This window comes from Phalaenopsis equestris, unplaced genomic scaffold (assembly GCF_001263595.1).
Source record: "Phalaenopsis equestris unplaced genomic scaffold, ASM126359v1 Scaffold000540, whole genome shotgun sequence".
In the NCBI taxonomy this organism is placed as follows: Eukaryota; Viridiplantae; Streptophyta; class Magnoliopsida; order Asparagales; family Orchidaceae; genus Phalaenopsis; species Phalaenopsis equestris.
Window position 1 is genome coordinate 2,090,752 of NW_018164980.1, and position 16,232 is coordinate 2,106,983.

General features: G+C 32.5%; 1 protein-coding gene across 2 annotated transcripts; it reads right to left on the reverse strand.

The window, feature by feature from the left end:
- Positions 1-9: 9 nt before the first annotated feature.
- Positions 10-10,585, reverse strand: LOC110028958. Of its 2 annotated transcripts, none has more exons than XM_020731040.1 (6): positions 10,405-10,585; positions 10,231-10,335; positions 5,759-5,953; positions 5,387-5,675; positions 284-396; positions 10-186 (listed from the first exon to the last, which is right to left on the reverse strand). In XM_020731040.1, exons 2-6 carry the CDS (start codon positions 10,303-10,305, stop codon positions 28-30), a joined length of 831 nt encoding a protein of 276 aa, XP_020586699.1. In that variant the 5' UTR covers positions 10,306-10,335; positions 10,405-10,585; the 3' UTR covers positions 10-27. The 2 variants fall into 2 exon arrangements, with proteins under 2 accessions (XP_020586699.1, XP_020586700.1); XM_020731041.1 differs by having other exon boundaries at positions 10,231-10,315; positions 10,405-10,584.
- Positions 10,586-16,232: the final 5,647 nt, after the last annotated feature.

The following is a 16,232-nucleotide window of genomic DNA, read 5'->3' on the forward strand; positions in this document are numbered from 1 at the left end:
AATCCAGTGGCCAAACTACTCCGAAGCTCAACCATTATTAAATCCCAGACCTTCAGGCTCCTTGTGATTGTAGTCTGAAGGTTCATCAATTTTCTGCTGCCTGATTGTTCTGCTGAATTCTGCTTCATTCTCTTTCAAAAAATCACTTCTGTGGCTGGATGCAGCGACAGAGTTGCAGGGGACGATCTGAAAATCAAATACAATTTTTAGTTTGAACTTTAGTTTTTTTAATTTGGAAAACAAGCTATATTTAGTGTAAAATGAAATGAATGTATGGAATTACTTGGTCGATGATCTTTGAATGAGTAGATCTCCTTGGTCGCTTTTTACTGCTTGATCTACTCGGTTCTTCTGCTACTTCATACTCAGTATCAACAAAATTTTGATCGGTGACCTCTGCAAAAAGCTTCAGCGCCTTAGTTTATCCACACAGCATTAGCTCCAACAAAAAGCAATAAGCATTTACATGAATGCCACCCAATTATTATGTATTTGCATAACTAACGTCAAAACTTTGTTCTTTTAGATCATATCACAGAAAAATATCACCACTATAACTTTTAAAAAGTGAAATACTGCTTTTCATGCATAGGTGAGGTGCATGTATGTTAAAGTTTAGGTGTTAAATATATAAATGCATAAGAATTAAGTGATGTACTTGTAAATCTTCCTAAGAATTAGCAAGCAAGTTCAATGAATGAAACTTAAGCATAGTCCCTCTACGGAAATATTGTTTTTTTATTATCTAGTTCGATTACTGTGCCAATTGTAATGAAGTTCAGAAACTAGCAAATAACATGCATAGCTAAGGAGACATTTGGGATTTACTTCCCCCTTTTTTTTTTTCGTTTGGTCTATGTTTGGATATGGAATAAAACATATTTCGCATTAAATAAATATGTTTTATTGAATACCAAATAAATTAATTTATATCATAACGGTAATAGTTATGTTGGCTGCAGCGGAATGTGAATCATTTTAAACACGCTTGAATATTTTAAAAAAGTCTTAAGAGTTTTAAAAACAATCTGTTTGCTTTTGAAAACAAAAAATAAAAACTGTTAAAAACATATCAAACAAATACATTTTTTTAAAATTAAAAACAAAAACAAAAATAAAAAATAGAGTGATCTTAAATAGGTCGTAATTTACATTGCTAAAACCACCATTGTGAGACCCACTTAAACAGATTACATCATACTCTATTAATGGATTCTCAATACACATGCTAATTTGGTCCCATAATTTTAATTGCTCGGTGTATCCTCCTATCACTTTTGTTTGGATCTCATTTCCGCAACTTCACCTACAATCAATCATCTTATTCTCTTTAGCTTTAATTTTTTTAAAGACATTACAAGTAAATGCTGCAACAGTTCATTTTACTAGGCCCTTTGTAGCTAGACTTGGTGGTTTTGGATGTTAAAACATTCTTTCATAGAAATGCGTGTACAGAACCTTAGTTTTCAGTATATTACAAAAAGTGGAATTTGAATAATATTTATTCATACTACTTTTCTTGTCATTTTTTAATTTTCTGAATATTTCAAGGCATAGCCTGCGCTGAAACTTTCGAAATTTCTATCACAAACCCTCCCATCTGGCAATTTGATTCTCCTGGTTGTAATGAAAAAGACCGCTCTATCAGACTTCTCAAAATCATGAACAAGAAGCATTGACTAATATTCTAGCTACTACTAGCCCTTCAATTGTTGATATTGTCATTGAGAATATTCTATAAAATTTTGAAAACTAAAATTTCATCCAATTTGTGAATAGAAAAATAATTATTTACATTATTGGAGTATTCAAAGTATTGATTCCCTAATAGATAAAAGATTTCATATTCTTTATACTAAAGGGTGGAAATCATCAGAAGATTTATCACTACTTTCCTATGTTCAAGCTAATCTATAGATGATCATGTTGTACTTCCCTTGATATCTGGCATTTTCATAAATGCCTTTATTGTACTATTTTCTTTATCTAATTAATAAAAATTTATATTGTTATAAAGCAAAACAATTCTCATGCTACAAAACTAGTGGTATAAACCCTGTTTCCGATGATGTTTGGGATAACCCTTAGGTCTGCTCTCCAAATTTAAATTAGATCAAAAGTTAACATGACTAGATGTTGATTAAATGTAAATTAGCACAGATGGAATTAAATTATGATATAATATTCAATAACAATGAATAAAAAAGAAATTATAAAAATAAACTTGAGTAGTTTAAGGAGGGTAACAATGAAAATGAAGCACACACACACACATAAAAAAGGTGCTTATTCGCTAGAAAGTAATCAAGATGATCTTAAATTAAGAAAAAAACAAAGTACGTCATTGACATGTCATCTTACAGAAAACAAATGAAACAAAATAATAACTTTTCTATGTTGCCAATCAAATTTTATGTGTTCTATGTCAAAAGAGAGGAAATAGTGAAAGATATGTAGAAATGGACATATTTCTATGATGACCTCCAATGGTATCATGTTTCTTAGGTTTTTCTATACGCTTTGCAGATAGCCTATTCAACATTGGAAATAAACAGATATTTTGACCCAAAATTACATGGAAAGGAAAGAGAGAGGAGTTTGAGAAACAAAAATAGATAGATTGGGTATGAGTTAGCAACGAATCTCTGATTTTCCAAGGGTGATTTACATCTAATAGAAATTAGAGTAGGGTCCATTGACAGTGAACTAAATATGGAATCGGGAGGAGTTAGAAGGCCCGTATAAATTGTCTTCTCCTTGAAGTGTGATAACAAGACTATCAATGAATGGAGCTTTCAAAAATTACCCAACTATTAACAATTTATCTAAGAATCACATTCCTAATCCAAGTAGTATGTACCACTCATACATGAATTTGACTCTTCAAATATTCTGTGCGCCTCGGTCTCTTAAATAAAATCAAGAATTTACATTGCACTTAAGACTTCAAATGTCAATTAGTTTATTTTCAAGATGCCTTTAACTATTTCTATTTTCCTACAAGATTCGTATGGTGCTCTTCAATCATCCAAATCTAATGCATAATAACCATTGGAAAAAAACCCATGAATTTAATAGTAATGGAAAAAACCCATAAATTTAATAGTCAATGGAAGACGCAAATAGTAGTCCCGTAAAGTAGCACAAAAAAAGACTACAAAATCAACGTTGTCCATTTTAAGTACTTAAAGTTTTTCAATCAAGCTTTAACATAAGATTCACGAATCTGCTTTTATCTTATTTTTATGGCTTCATTGCATTATCAACTTATTGAATTTGTAATTTCCATCTAAATTTTCGAAGTACCTTAATTAGGCTCATTTTCATCATCTCAAATTTTATGCCACTTTGCTCAAATTAAACCTTAGTTCCTATCAAATTAGAACCATCTATATACAATGTAAAAGGCAAAATATCTTGTCTTCCCGTTATAACAAATATGTGCTCATGAGAACAAAACTATTAGATTAAACATTGCATAAATGTAAGTACTTCACGCACAAGGCATTACTTGAAGTCATAAATTGTGTTATGCGTGCTCAACATTTCATGTCCTTTATTATACAAGTGACAAGTTGCTCTGGATAGAACTTTACAATATTAAAAGCACTCTTTGGAAAAGCTATTCTTTTATTTGCGTAAAATTTCTAAAATTTTCCATCAAGCAGGTCAAGTTGTGTTGCTTATAGCCTTTATCCATTCTTTGTATTTTTTCTTATCTTCCATAAGCATTGTTAATAACCTAGTTGATTTATATATATATATATATATATATATATATATATCAGCATACTTTCACTAATTGATTATTCGATAGTGCTTGAGCCGACCAAAAAAAGATATCAAAATGTCAAATGTCATTGCCAAGAAGCATCAAACATTTAAGTTTGACATGCTTTACTTTTAAAAAGAACATTTGATTCTTAATTTTAATTATTATTTGAACTCGTAATAAGAGAATTTTCTCTTGTATTCAAATTTATAAATCTTTCTACAAAATTGGCTCATTCCACCATACTTATCAAATAATAGCATTAGAAGTATTAAACCACAAAAAACCTCTTTTGACTGGATGAAGTTTTACTTTTGGACGTGAATTGCTTTGAAAGAATTATAACAAATCATGTGCTCATTCATGGGTCCTCAAAATCCACAAGCATTATCTTATTGCCACACATTTTACATATTGTATTATCTTATTGCCACACGGTGGTTGGTTGTAGCGATGGCCTATGGTAGTGCATGGCAGCGGTCAACAAGCTATGACGATAAAGGCAGAGGTGGGTCATTGGCTGCAATGGTTTGTTTAAAAAATAATGAAATCACTTTACACAAAAATTCTTTTGAATACTTCTAAAAACAATTAGATTTGTTTTAAAAAACAAAAAATAAAAATCATATAAAAACACAAATCAAACATAACTTTAAAATAAATAAAAAAATGACTCCAAAGAAACTAATAAAAACATTTTTTTCATTTAAAATTTATATAAAAATAGCATTTGAATGCACCAACCTATAAAAAAATAAGACTAAATATAAGTAGAGAAACAAATAATATTGGTGCAATGAATCCTGTCGTAGATACTGAATTGGATTGTAATGATAATCAAAAGAACAAGAATAATTCAGGCACTGCTAAGACTAAGAGCAAGATTCTACAAAACTCGAAGTTTTTACATGTTTCTCATTTTCAAAAACTTTCTTCATGAACAAATATTCTTCATGATGGATTATTTTCTTCTTTTTAAGTGATTCAAACTTTGACTTCTTTAGAGGGCACAGGAAAATACCCCTCGGACACATCTGGTGGCAGTATATTCATGGTGGTGTTTGTGATTTGTACTTCTATTTCCTTATTATTTAAAAATCAAAATGTACATGGGAACAAATTGCATCATGAAAGTTCCTAAGAATTTTTCAGAATTGTTATGGAATTACGAAATTGTTAGGAAATTGAATTATCATTTCAAGTTCCTAAGAAAAATAAATGTAGAAGAAGCACGCAATCTTCTGCTGGAACTAAATATTACAAAAAGGGAAATATTTCACAAAAATTTGTTATGGAATTACGAAATTTTCAGAATTGGCTAAAGAAAACGGTGTGAAACAGTAATACATTGAACAACTAATAAAATTAGATAATTGTTTAAAATAATTGCATCCTGCAGTTAAAACATCAGCACTGCTACCATAATATAACATCAGTGGAAAAAGCCTATTTGCATGCCTCTTTTTCTGAGAAGTATTAACTAAATCCTATCATTCATTTCATAGTCCGTTTAAAAAACTGATATTATTGAAGAGACCCACTCTGTATTCAACATCGTTCTTTGATAGATGGGGAAATAAATTATTTAATTATAATCTAAAAGCTGGGAAATACCTGCTCGGCTGCTGATAGAACCCTGATGAAACATGAGAGGATAACCAAGTGGAAGCGGCTTTGCACAAGTTCTCTTCTCATTCGTGGGACTGTTTAATTTGATCGATCGACTTGAAAAACCATTATTGTCCACATCAACTGATGCCTGTGGGTGTTTACCAGCAGAAGGTTTGAAGTGCTGAACCCAGGAGTTTGCCGAAAGATGGCGAGATTCATTTCCATTGACTGCTTTGCTCTTTGCCAGATCAAATTTAAAATCTTCCCAGCGGCCGTGCCTCAGAACCTTAAACTGAACCAAATAATTTCTTAGGATGAGATGTTACACAGGATTCTGAAATTACAGATGGCCAATCTGTATGATGATAAACGTACCTGATCAGAATTGTTTTTATTGGGATTTGACTGTGATGAATCTGTCTTCTTCTGGGTTCTCGACAGCCAACCCATAAAATTACCAGAAAGATGTTCTTTACCATATAGTTGATTGACGAATGTTGTTTCCATGGAACTGAGATACAAATTGTGTTTCTCATCTGTCCATTCATTGGAGAGAGAATCAACAACACCCTAACAAAAGGTACAGAGACTTATCAGAAAGAATAAAATTAAATACAAAAAATAAAATGCAAATAAAACCAGCCAGGTGATAGAAGATGTAAGGCGTTGCAAGGGAAAGAAGAAAAGAGAGAGAACAATACAAATTTCATTGATATGCCCCATTTTACTCTAAATACTAGTAAAGTAAGCTAGGTATCAAAACCATAGGCCAGTATTTTGGAAGAAAATACATAAAATAATGAAAGAATAAAAAACATTCAAATCAATTACAGCTATCAAACAATTAGCATAACTATCATAATAATAAATCATACTGAATCAAAATGCAATAGAAATATGGATATTCAGGGTCCAGATTTCTGACATCTCTCAGCTAGCCAACTAACTTCTCAAATGCTAGTTTGAATAATCCCTTGATCAACTTCTCAATTCTATTCTTTTCAAAGATCTAGAACATACTAACCCTGACAATCATAATGTTGCTTCTGTTACTTGCCATTTTCTTATCAAGGAAGTAGTGTCAATCGTCCTAGGTTACCATTACAAATTATGCTTAAAGAGCTTGTTTAATCTTTTCAATTTTTATTATATCATCATTGGTCAGGATTACATCATCAAAATAAAATAGGAAGATTTACATACATGCCACTCAATTCCTCTGTATTTACATATCTAAGATCTAAACTTCAATTTTAACATACATACCACCTTACCTATGCATGTCAATGTGTATTTCACTTTCCAAAAGTTAAAATGTTGGTATTTTTTATGTGATGTGAAAGATTTGGGTTATATAAATGTAAAAAGCTAAGTTTAGGTGTTAGATATGTAAATACATAGAAATTAATGGAAAATGGGTGGCATGTATGTAAATGCCTCTGTAAAATATGAGCATGGTAAATTAATCCACCTATATTAATAAAGCATAGGACGGTTGAATTGAGCTTGTTAGTAAATCAGAAACTCAACTATTGTCTATATTTACCATTCAAAACACCTGTTCTATTTTAAAAGGTAAAGATAGAGAAATGATGCAGATAAGAATGGGAAAAGAATATTCCAATTTATTAAAGGGGATTATCATACATATTCGTGTCGAAAGAGGAATAGGTATACTTCATTTAGTTCTACATTCATTATTGATTATTAAATACTCCATATTAATATTATCTTTAATATTCTTTCTAATTCTTTTTAATAGTTTTAATAGATTCATATTAACAATTAAAGATAGACTTATTAGAATATATCTTTACAATTAGAATTTATAATAGGTACATATATGAAATATAGGTATCCACTCTATGAAAGATTTGAACTTTCCCTCTATTGTTGTTCCTTTAGTGGCCCTACTCTTTCCGGCAATCGCAATGGCTTCTTTATCTATTTATGTCCAAAGAAATAAGAGTGTCTCCACCTTCCATGAAGATTTCAATTCAAAGGAGGACTTTTGAATTCATTATAAGCAACCATATCTTCAGTTATGTAGGATGATCATCAATTATGCAATCAAATCATGAAAATCTTATAACTTCATTTTCCCTCCATAAAATCATGTAATGGTGTGTATTTTAGTGCTTATAAATATAGAATAAATTGTATTAATAAATAATGTTAGATTGAAATGATATAAAGCATTGCTAGTATGCAAAGAAATGTGAAGCTTGATGGCTTCTTCCTATTAAAGCTCTTTGATCAATTGCCAAGGAATATGTTTTGTAACTTTCTTTATGTTATTATTCTGATTTAAATGATAATATATCTTCTTTATTTGTGTAATCTTTATGTTCTCATGGGTAGCCCGCCTCTCATACATATCACACTTTCTAAAACCTTATAAACGGAATGACAATTTCTAATTTGAAATTCTCCTTGAAATTTGACAATAAAATAATGAAGGGCCAAATTTCCATATGCTTTGCCTTCTACTTTGAGTGTTGATTTAATATCCCCATAATAATAAACAAAGAAACAGTAAAATTCTAAAATAATAAATAGATAAGTAGACAACTTTATTATTTTGATACTCTTTAATAAATGTGCCATAAAATTACCTTTATGAAATACATAAACACAAAAATAGTTTTCTTTTTTTATGTGCAATGCCTACATCACATTTACCCGTCTATAAAAGAAGTATTTAATCTCAAGCTAAGAGATGAAACTAATGTACAGGTTTCCAATATAGGCCCAAGTGCAATTCTATTGAATTTGAATGAGATAAGTAGACAACTTCATTATTTTGAAATTCCTGCCGTCTGTTGTCTCATTTAATTTAATATTTTTCCTTATGATGCTTCCCTTCTCACTCCCTCGATGAATTACCTTTTGCCTAGTAGCTTTAAACAAAGCTCGTATAGATTAGTGAAATTCTGCAGGCCACCTAGTATACTGCATTCATATCTAACCACAAATCAAAAGCAATAAAAAGACTTATTCTAACATGAATATCATAATGTATACGACACTAGCTTACTTTATCAAAAATATGTTTTCCTTAGCATGCAAGCATAGATCATCAATATATCAATATTTTAAGACAAACTCTCACATAACAGGTGAAAAGGAATATAAGCTCCATCTGAATTCATGAAGAAAGCAAATAAGCCTGCCTTTCTTTACAGTAGCTACCAATAGTATCATTTCTTGACCCTTTAATTTGAACTTTATTGTCAAGTATGCTGATATGCACCTTTCATTCAGTACAGTGTATTAATCAAATGATGCTCTCTGTTTTCTAAAGTATAAGCTATTCACATATGCATTGTATATTTAAAAGGCTGCCTATTATCAGTAAAAGTTAACTATTATCTCATTACTTTTCTGAGTTTAATGTCAATATAATCAAGTCATAAACTTGAGTTTCTAGTTTTCAATGCAGGTTTATCATTAGTCTGTTCTTAATAATCATATATGTCTTGTCATATTGGAGGTTTCCAGATTTATTACTCAATAGGATAAGCTGTGCTGCTGTTACAATGGACACTACCATGAATACTGAAAGCTCCAAGTAGTGTTCCTATAAACAAATCAAAATGTTGTATTTATGGCTTTTATTGTAATTAGGAGTAATTTAGTATTTTGGCTTTATTTACTTGAATGTCTTAATTCTCCTTTATAAAAGGTACTTGGGTTTTACGAGAGGGGTATGATGAGAAGTGTAGAAATTGTAACCCCAAGCCGTTTTCTTTCTCCCCATCCCTTGCTGGTGAAATCTACCTCCCCGTGGACTTAGATGAATCGATTTAATACCGAACCATATAAATCTTTTGTATTAGATTGTTGTTGTGTGAATTTTTTCATTTCTGCATTATTTTTACGTGACACAAAAATTTGGTATCAATTTTGAATTCAATAAACAATTTCAGAATTCTGGAAAACATTGAAAGTTCTATATAATCTTAAAAGACATGCAATCATTTCAACTTCTCCACTTAAAATGATGGGAGAAGACTAAGGCCCTGTGCATGCTCCATTTACAGATTGAGAATAGATACCAGTTACCAAAATATTAGCATTAGTCCCATAGAGTCATCCATAAGGTCTTATAGCAAAGAAATTTTTGTAGGCTGTTCTTCTTAACTTTACAACTATCTACTCAACAAATATTCACCAATTTAGCATACAATTTAAGTGTAAGTGGAATTAAAAGTGATCAAATTGTTACATTGGAGGATCAAGTGACGCATAAGCATTAAATTTAGATTTATCGGAGGAACAATTATACAAAATAATGGATATCGGAAGACAACCTCAAAATTAAAGCTAAGTAGTCAAGATGAAGAAAGCCCCTTCTATGATGAGGTATATTCAAAAGGTCATAAGCAAAACGCCATGAATGACAATCAAGGCAAGCGAACAAAAAAGAAGAATTGACAGAGGCAAACCCAAATAGGCGTCACGTGGCCAATGATGATACGATCAAGAATGAATCTATAGCCATTAATACTCTGGATAGCACAAATCTTGCAAGTTAGGGCATGCATTTTTACCAGAATGAGATAAACAGACTAATAAACGTATTGAGTACATCCGTATTCGATTCACCATCAGATCGTCACACAGACAAAACCCTCGATCTCAAAAAAAAACAACGAACAATAAAAAAATTAACAAAAAACATCCACTTCATTTCTCCAATAGAATCAACCTATAGAAGCTTAGGAGTAGCAGGCAGCAAGATCTCACATTACGAAATTGCAAAAAACAAAAAGAACATAAGAGAAAAAATGACACTTAACGAATACAACGACATTTCCACAACTAAAAGAAACAAATCCAATTACCGATCTAGGGTTTCTGATATCAAAGTTCTCCACTGGGGAAGAACGATCCGGCTGCTTCAGATTGCGGCCCTCCATTAATCAACCCCTAAGAAGCTACCAAGCATCCTTAACCAAGAAACTTAGATGTGTAGTAAGAAAATATTAGTGAAAATAAAGCGAAGAAGAGCTCAGAACCTCCAAAATCCAAAATTTCTAGTAGTAGATTAATTTCCGGTAGGTAGCACGGCGCAATCGGAGAAATCGATGCGAGGAAAGGAAGGAGCCGAATGAAATTTGCGCGGAAGCTGATCCCGCGTGGCAACGCTTTAACACGTGACAAAGCTAGCGGAAAACACGTGGCGAATATTGTCCATGAGTCACCTCTGTGTTCCCTGATATTTTGGGAGGGGGGGCGCGCGGGGGAAGAAAATATCTCCACACGTCGCATGCGAGCCAGCACATGCGGCAGTAAATAGTACGTGCGGTCGTGATATTTGCTGCACATGCAGTGCCCGGGGTCCACGTGCATCGCATCTTGGTGTAGATATTTGTTGGGGGCATAGAAAAATTACTGAATTCTGAAATTTTATTTAAATATGATCTTAATGAAATTTCTTAATTTTAATGATGACTTTCTGACTGGTTATACATAAATTTATTAGTAATTTATTAACTTATCATATATTTTATATTAAATATTATTTTTATATCATTTTTGCTCCTATTTTTGAATATTTATTTTGTTTGAGAAGGATAAAATATGAGGAAAAATTTTTTTGAGTAATTTTATGTGAAATGTGTATAGATGGGGAAGTCTATAAAACATCCATCATATCTTAAAACTACCCAAATAGCGACTTAGGTCATATGTGACGTCCAATCATTTTTAAAATTCTTGTTTGGTAACACTTTTTAGATTCATTAGATCTTTAGAACGGGGCCAGTGTGACAATCTCGTTAAAGTCATACGTATCTGGAGACTTTATCATGAGCACTTAGTTGTTGGTTAGAACATTTTTTGTTACATATTGTTTTAGATTATGAATATGGTGTTAACTAGTCTTTTTAGATGTTTGACTATTCTTCTTTGTTGGTTTGGTTGCTCTAATCATACCTCATTTTTCTTGTGCTTTTATGTGTTTACTAAGTGTGGATATGCACGATGACACACACACATGTTTAATAAGGGAGAAGTTTTGTCCTGATTTCATACTAACTCTTTCTTGCTAGTGTTGTTATAAGCTTCTCCAATCAAGCATGACTCATATGCATTGCATGAGATAACCTGCGCTAACATTTTCTGCAGGTCGAATCTTTTATTTTTCTTTTAGCTTGTATTTAATAGAGTCTTATGATCAAATTTGTATCAAAAGTAAGGTACGAACAAGAGTTTCAAGGTGGATGTCTTGTCGAACCACGTGATGGGAGTCGGGAGCAGCAGCTCGTGTCTCGTACCTTAATTCTGAATTTATATTCTTGTATAGAATTAGGATCGATCACATATATGCGGAGTTGGGCAGTTTTTTTTTGCTTTCATTGGAGATGTTGTCGACCCAACAACATTGGTCTGTTCTTATGTTTCGATTGGTTTGTCATGATTTTTGTTTCATGGCTGCTTTATTTTCATGTTTCTTTCTGTTGGTTGTTTATCTGTGATTGATCGCATAAAAATAATCTAGGCTTATTAAGGACCCTAAAATTCTAAACTTTCTACAAAAACTTAATGATAAAATATTTAGATTAATTAAAATTTAGGCCTAAAATATTATGATTTTTTATAAACCCGCACTTTACTTTTCTATATGGCCTTCGAGCTAGCTTTGAAATAGGTTGCATAACATGGATATCACCCAAGCCATTCTAATAGGGCCTTCTCATATGCATATACCCAAGGAAAAGTCTCTGTGCTTCTTCATACCTGACTTGAGCAAGCATAATTTTTTACCTAAGAAGTTGTCTAGTACGACTAGAGTGCTAGAGACATCCCCAGACCAGACGGGTATAAGTCATTTGTAATGAGTATTTCCAGCTTTGTAGTTAAATCTCCTTTACGTTTCTTTCTAACGACGGCTCTGTCATTTTTCTTGGCGAGCGTAAGTCTCATCTCTTTGACATTTATCTGTTTAGGGTCATGAGAACTAGTTTCCTTCATTTGACTTTAGGTCTGCTAAGACTTCCTTGGATGATGCAATAATGGAGTGTTGACAAAGAGCCCCCGGTTTTGATGGGTCGACTACCTTCACAACAAGGTAGACTTAAGGTCTGCATAGCTTAGGATGATGAATTTGTGGTGACCTAACCCGACTACCTCTACATTTGTTAGGGGATTTTTTCCTTCATGTTAACACCTTCTGTGAGCCATTTTGATTTCTTTGACACATTGCTAATATCATCTTGTGAGCCTCGCATGCCTAGGCGTTGCCGACCTAGTGGTTATTGTGATTTTCCCTCTGCCCTATGGTTCGATATAAATGTCAAAAGCATTAGGATTTTCCCTTAAAATGATTTAAATCCATTAGTTTCCCAAATAATCAAAATTCATTGAATATGTAAGCAATATCCTTTTTATAAAGAATTTTCTTGGGTATTGCTCAAAATGTAATTAACCAAATGAAATAAATATATTCATTTGTGAGCTGCTCTTGACTCCAAAACAAGCATTTATAATTGATTTTATAGTTGTGGGTTGTTTTTAAAAGCTCCTCTGCGCGAATATATCTCCAAGGTATTTTCAATATGATATCGTTTCGGACGTATGCTTTGAGCCTATCCATGTGAAGTTCACTTTACAAAAGTTTTTCACATTTCTTCTCTCATTTGTCAATTGCCCGTTGTATATCATTCCTTTTGGTTCTTCTCTTCAGATCATTCATTATATCCGAGAGAGAGATTTACTCAAATAAGGGAATGATACGAAGATTATAAATAGACAAGATGTCAACTCATTTAAAAATAAAAGAGAGAAAAAGAACGAAAACAACAATGTAAATTATAAAGTGGACTAATCTTGAGAATGGTTGTTTTGGTTGCATGACGTGGGTGCCCAAGTCTTCAATGCCAAAGAGAGTGGATGCATATGGGGATTGGGTTGCGGCAAGGGCAGAGATAAGATATAGACCATTTTTGCTAGCAAGGTGCTTGTAGGAGGATGTGGTTGGTGCTCCGACCCTTAATGACAAAGCCAGAGGGAGTGAATGACATTTTATAATTATTGTCAGAGACTAATCTATTAATGGAGAGAAGGTTGTGAGTTAATAAGGGAGAGTGAAAAAACTTGGAGAGGTGGAGCTTACGTTGTGGTTTTGGTAAGATGCCTTGTACGTGTGGGTGATAGGAATATAGGAGCTGTCACTGATGATGACCGAGTCAGAGTCGGTGCATTTGTTGAGTCAGTTGAAGATGGTCATAGTTGAGTTCAGGTCGGTGGTGGCATCCAAATGTGGTAACCAATTTTCTGTGGATGGTTTGTTGGATGTCGTGAGTGTTGCCTCTTGTTTGGTGGAAGGATAGGAGTTGGAATTGGTATGATGACAACATTGAAGAGTACTATGACTAACCTTCCCACAAATTTGATATGTTGGACGATTAGTAGTGGAGCCTTGATTTTGATATCCCCTTCTTGAATTTGATGATCCTCGAGTGTTCTTATGATGATGAGGGTGTCATCCACATTTGCAAAAGTCGTTGTTGCTGCCTCGAGTAGTGAACAGGGACATGACATTAGCATTAGTTCCTTTGGCAACTTTCACGAGAGATTTATCTCTTCACTGCATTAAGGGAGTACATGTTGTCGAGCTTAATTGGTTTTGATATGGTTTGGATGGTTGTTTTGAAGGATTGGTGTGAAGCGGATAAACGATTAAGGATGTGGAGAATGATGTCCTCATGATCAATAGATCTGCCACTCACTACAATGTTGTCAATTAGAGATTTGATTGTCAATAGGTATTGCAACATAGTTTGATTTTTCATGGAAATGTTGTGGATTTTGTTTCGAAGTTGAATTACATGGGATTGATTGGTTGATTGCAAGAGAATGTGAAGGGTTTTCAAATTCCTTGGGTGGATTTAAGGTTAAGAATGTAGGGTAAAATGGTGGGAGATATAGTACAAAAAATTGTCGTTGATAAGTTTTGATATATGAATTGCCATTGGAGAAAATGATTGGGAATGGATCAGCCATCAGGGGTGTTGATTTGAGATGCAGGGCAAGTGGTAGTTCAATCAAAAAAGCTCTCAAATCCTTTGGCTTTGAAGAGTTTGTAGATTTGAGGTTTCTAGGTTGGGTAATTTTCTGTAGTTAGTTGGACATTAAAAACTTGAGGGATGGGGGGATGGAGACTTCAGTCATATCCAATGACTCATTGACAGCTTCTAGATAGGTTTGAGAAGAGTTCACTGATATTGGTGATAGAGAGAAGGGAAGAAAAGGAAGAATTAAAGAGATTTAAAACTTAGGGAATAAAAGAGAAACTTGATCTTCTTTTTGGAAGCGCTGATATCATGTTAGACTCCAACGGTGATTGAATGTAAGTTGTTGTAGATAGTCTTTGTAATTAGCATCGCTACAAGCAATGAATTAAGCTAAAAAAAAATCATGTCCAACAACAGATAAAAGGTAATGTATCTTCACAGTAAGGGCTTGCCTTTTACAATATAAGTATGCATATATATAATGAGAATAAACTATTTTAGAGAAGAGTAGTGGTCCAAACTTACTTAGTTATTATCAGAGAACCTGGAATCACATATGCCCATTTTACTTCCTATGGGTATAGGGCTGTTATGAGGCTTTCCTTAAAAGAGAGTCGAGAAAAATGAGGAATGGTCATGCAAATGAAAATTCTATGAATGGGTTAGATAATTAAGTCAAAATTATTTTCATTCTCATGTAAATAAAATTTATTAATAATAAAAGAATCATTTGACAGAGAAAAGCTCAACTGAAATCTCATTTGACATTCCTATGAACTGTTGTATTAGAGGATTGCTAGTTGATTTGTAGCCAACAAATTCATTAGGTGAAATCCATCAAGATTGTAGACGAAACCAAAATATATTGAAAATTTAATATATAATTAATAATTTCATTGTAATGTTGTCAAAAAGATTACAAGGCTGTGTGGAGAGGGAAGATATTACAACAACAATGGAAGATATAGTCAAAATTTCAGTTTATAAAATAAGAATGAGAAAAAAGATACAATTCAATTTAATTTTAGAGCACAGTCAATCACAACATATTAGATGCAAACACTTACCCATCACCATATTAGGGTTAATCCTTAGATCCAACTGCTACATCAAATAGATGTCATACATACATATAGTGCAATTTTTTTTCTTTAATTTGGCAATCCCTCATGAAATGATAATGTGACAACTTCTTTATATATATGGGCACCATTATATAACATGAATATATACATACATGCATACATACATACTTGCATGCATGCATGCATATACATACATACGTACGTACATATATACATGTCACTTTTTTCCAAGATGAATGAACTTTACTTGTTTTTTAGGAATTCCATAGAATTTCTATAATCAACTTTGTTTGTAGTGCTACTTTTGTCCTGATTTAGATGGGAACAATAACAAGGCAAATAATAATCTTTGAGAGCCTTAAACTACAAAACTTCACGTGTTAGAAATACTGAAATAGTATATGCCTGTATAATTTTAAAAATCATATCAACCAAACTAGATTAGTACTAGACAATAAAAGCATTAAAAAAATATTAATTACTTTATTTACTCAAATTGATTCATGTATAAAAAAAAAAATCAAGGGTGGATATATATTTCATAATTAGGACAGCACCCAAACATATACGTATGACAATTATTGTACAAAACTTGCAATTACATTAATTGCTTTAAATTTCTTTGCATAAACACCATCTCTGCATATAATTTTTACCATCAATCACTTAAATAAGAAAATATTCATACATACATATTCATATATGTTGATGGGGCATTTAACAAATACTTTCAAAGGGATGGGG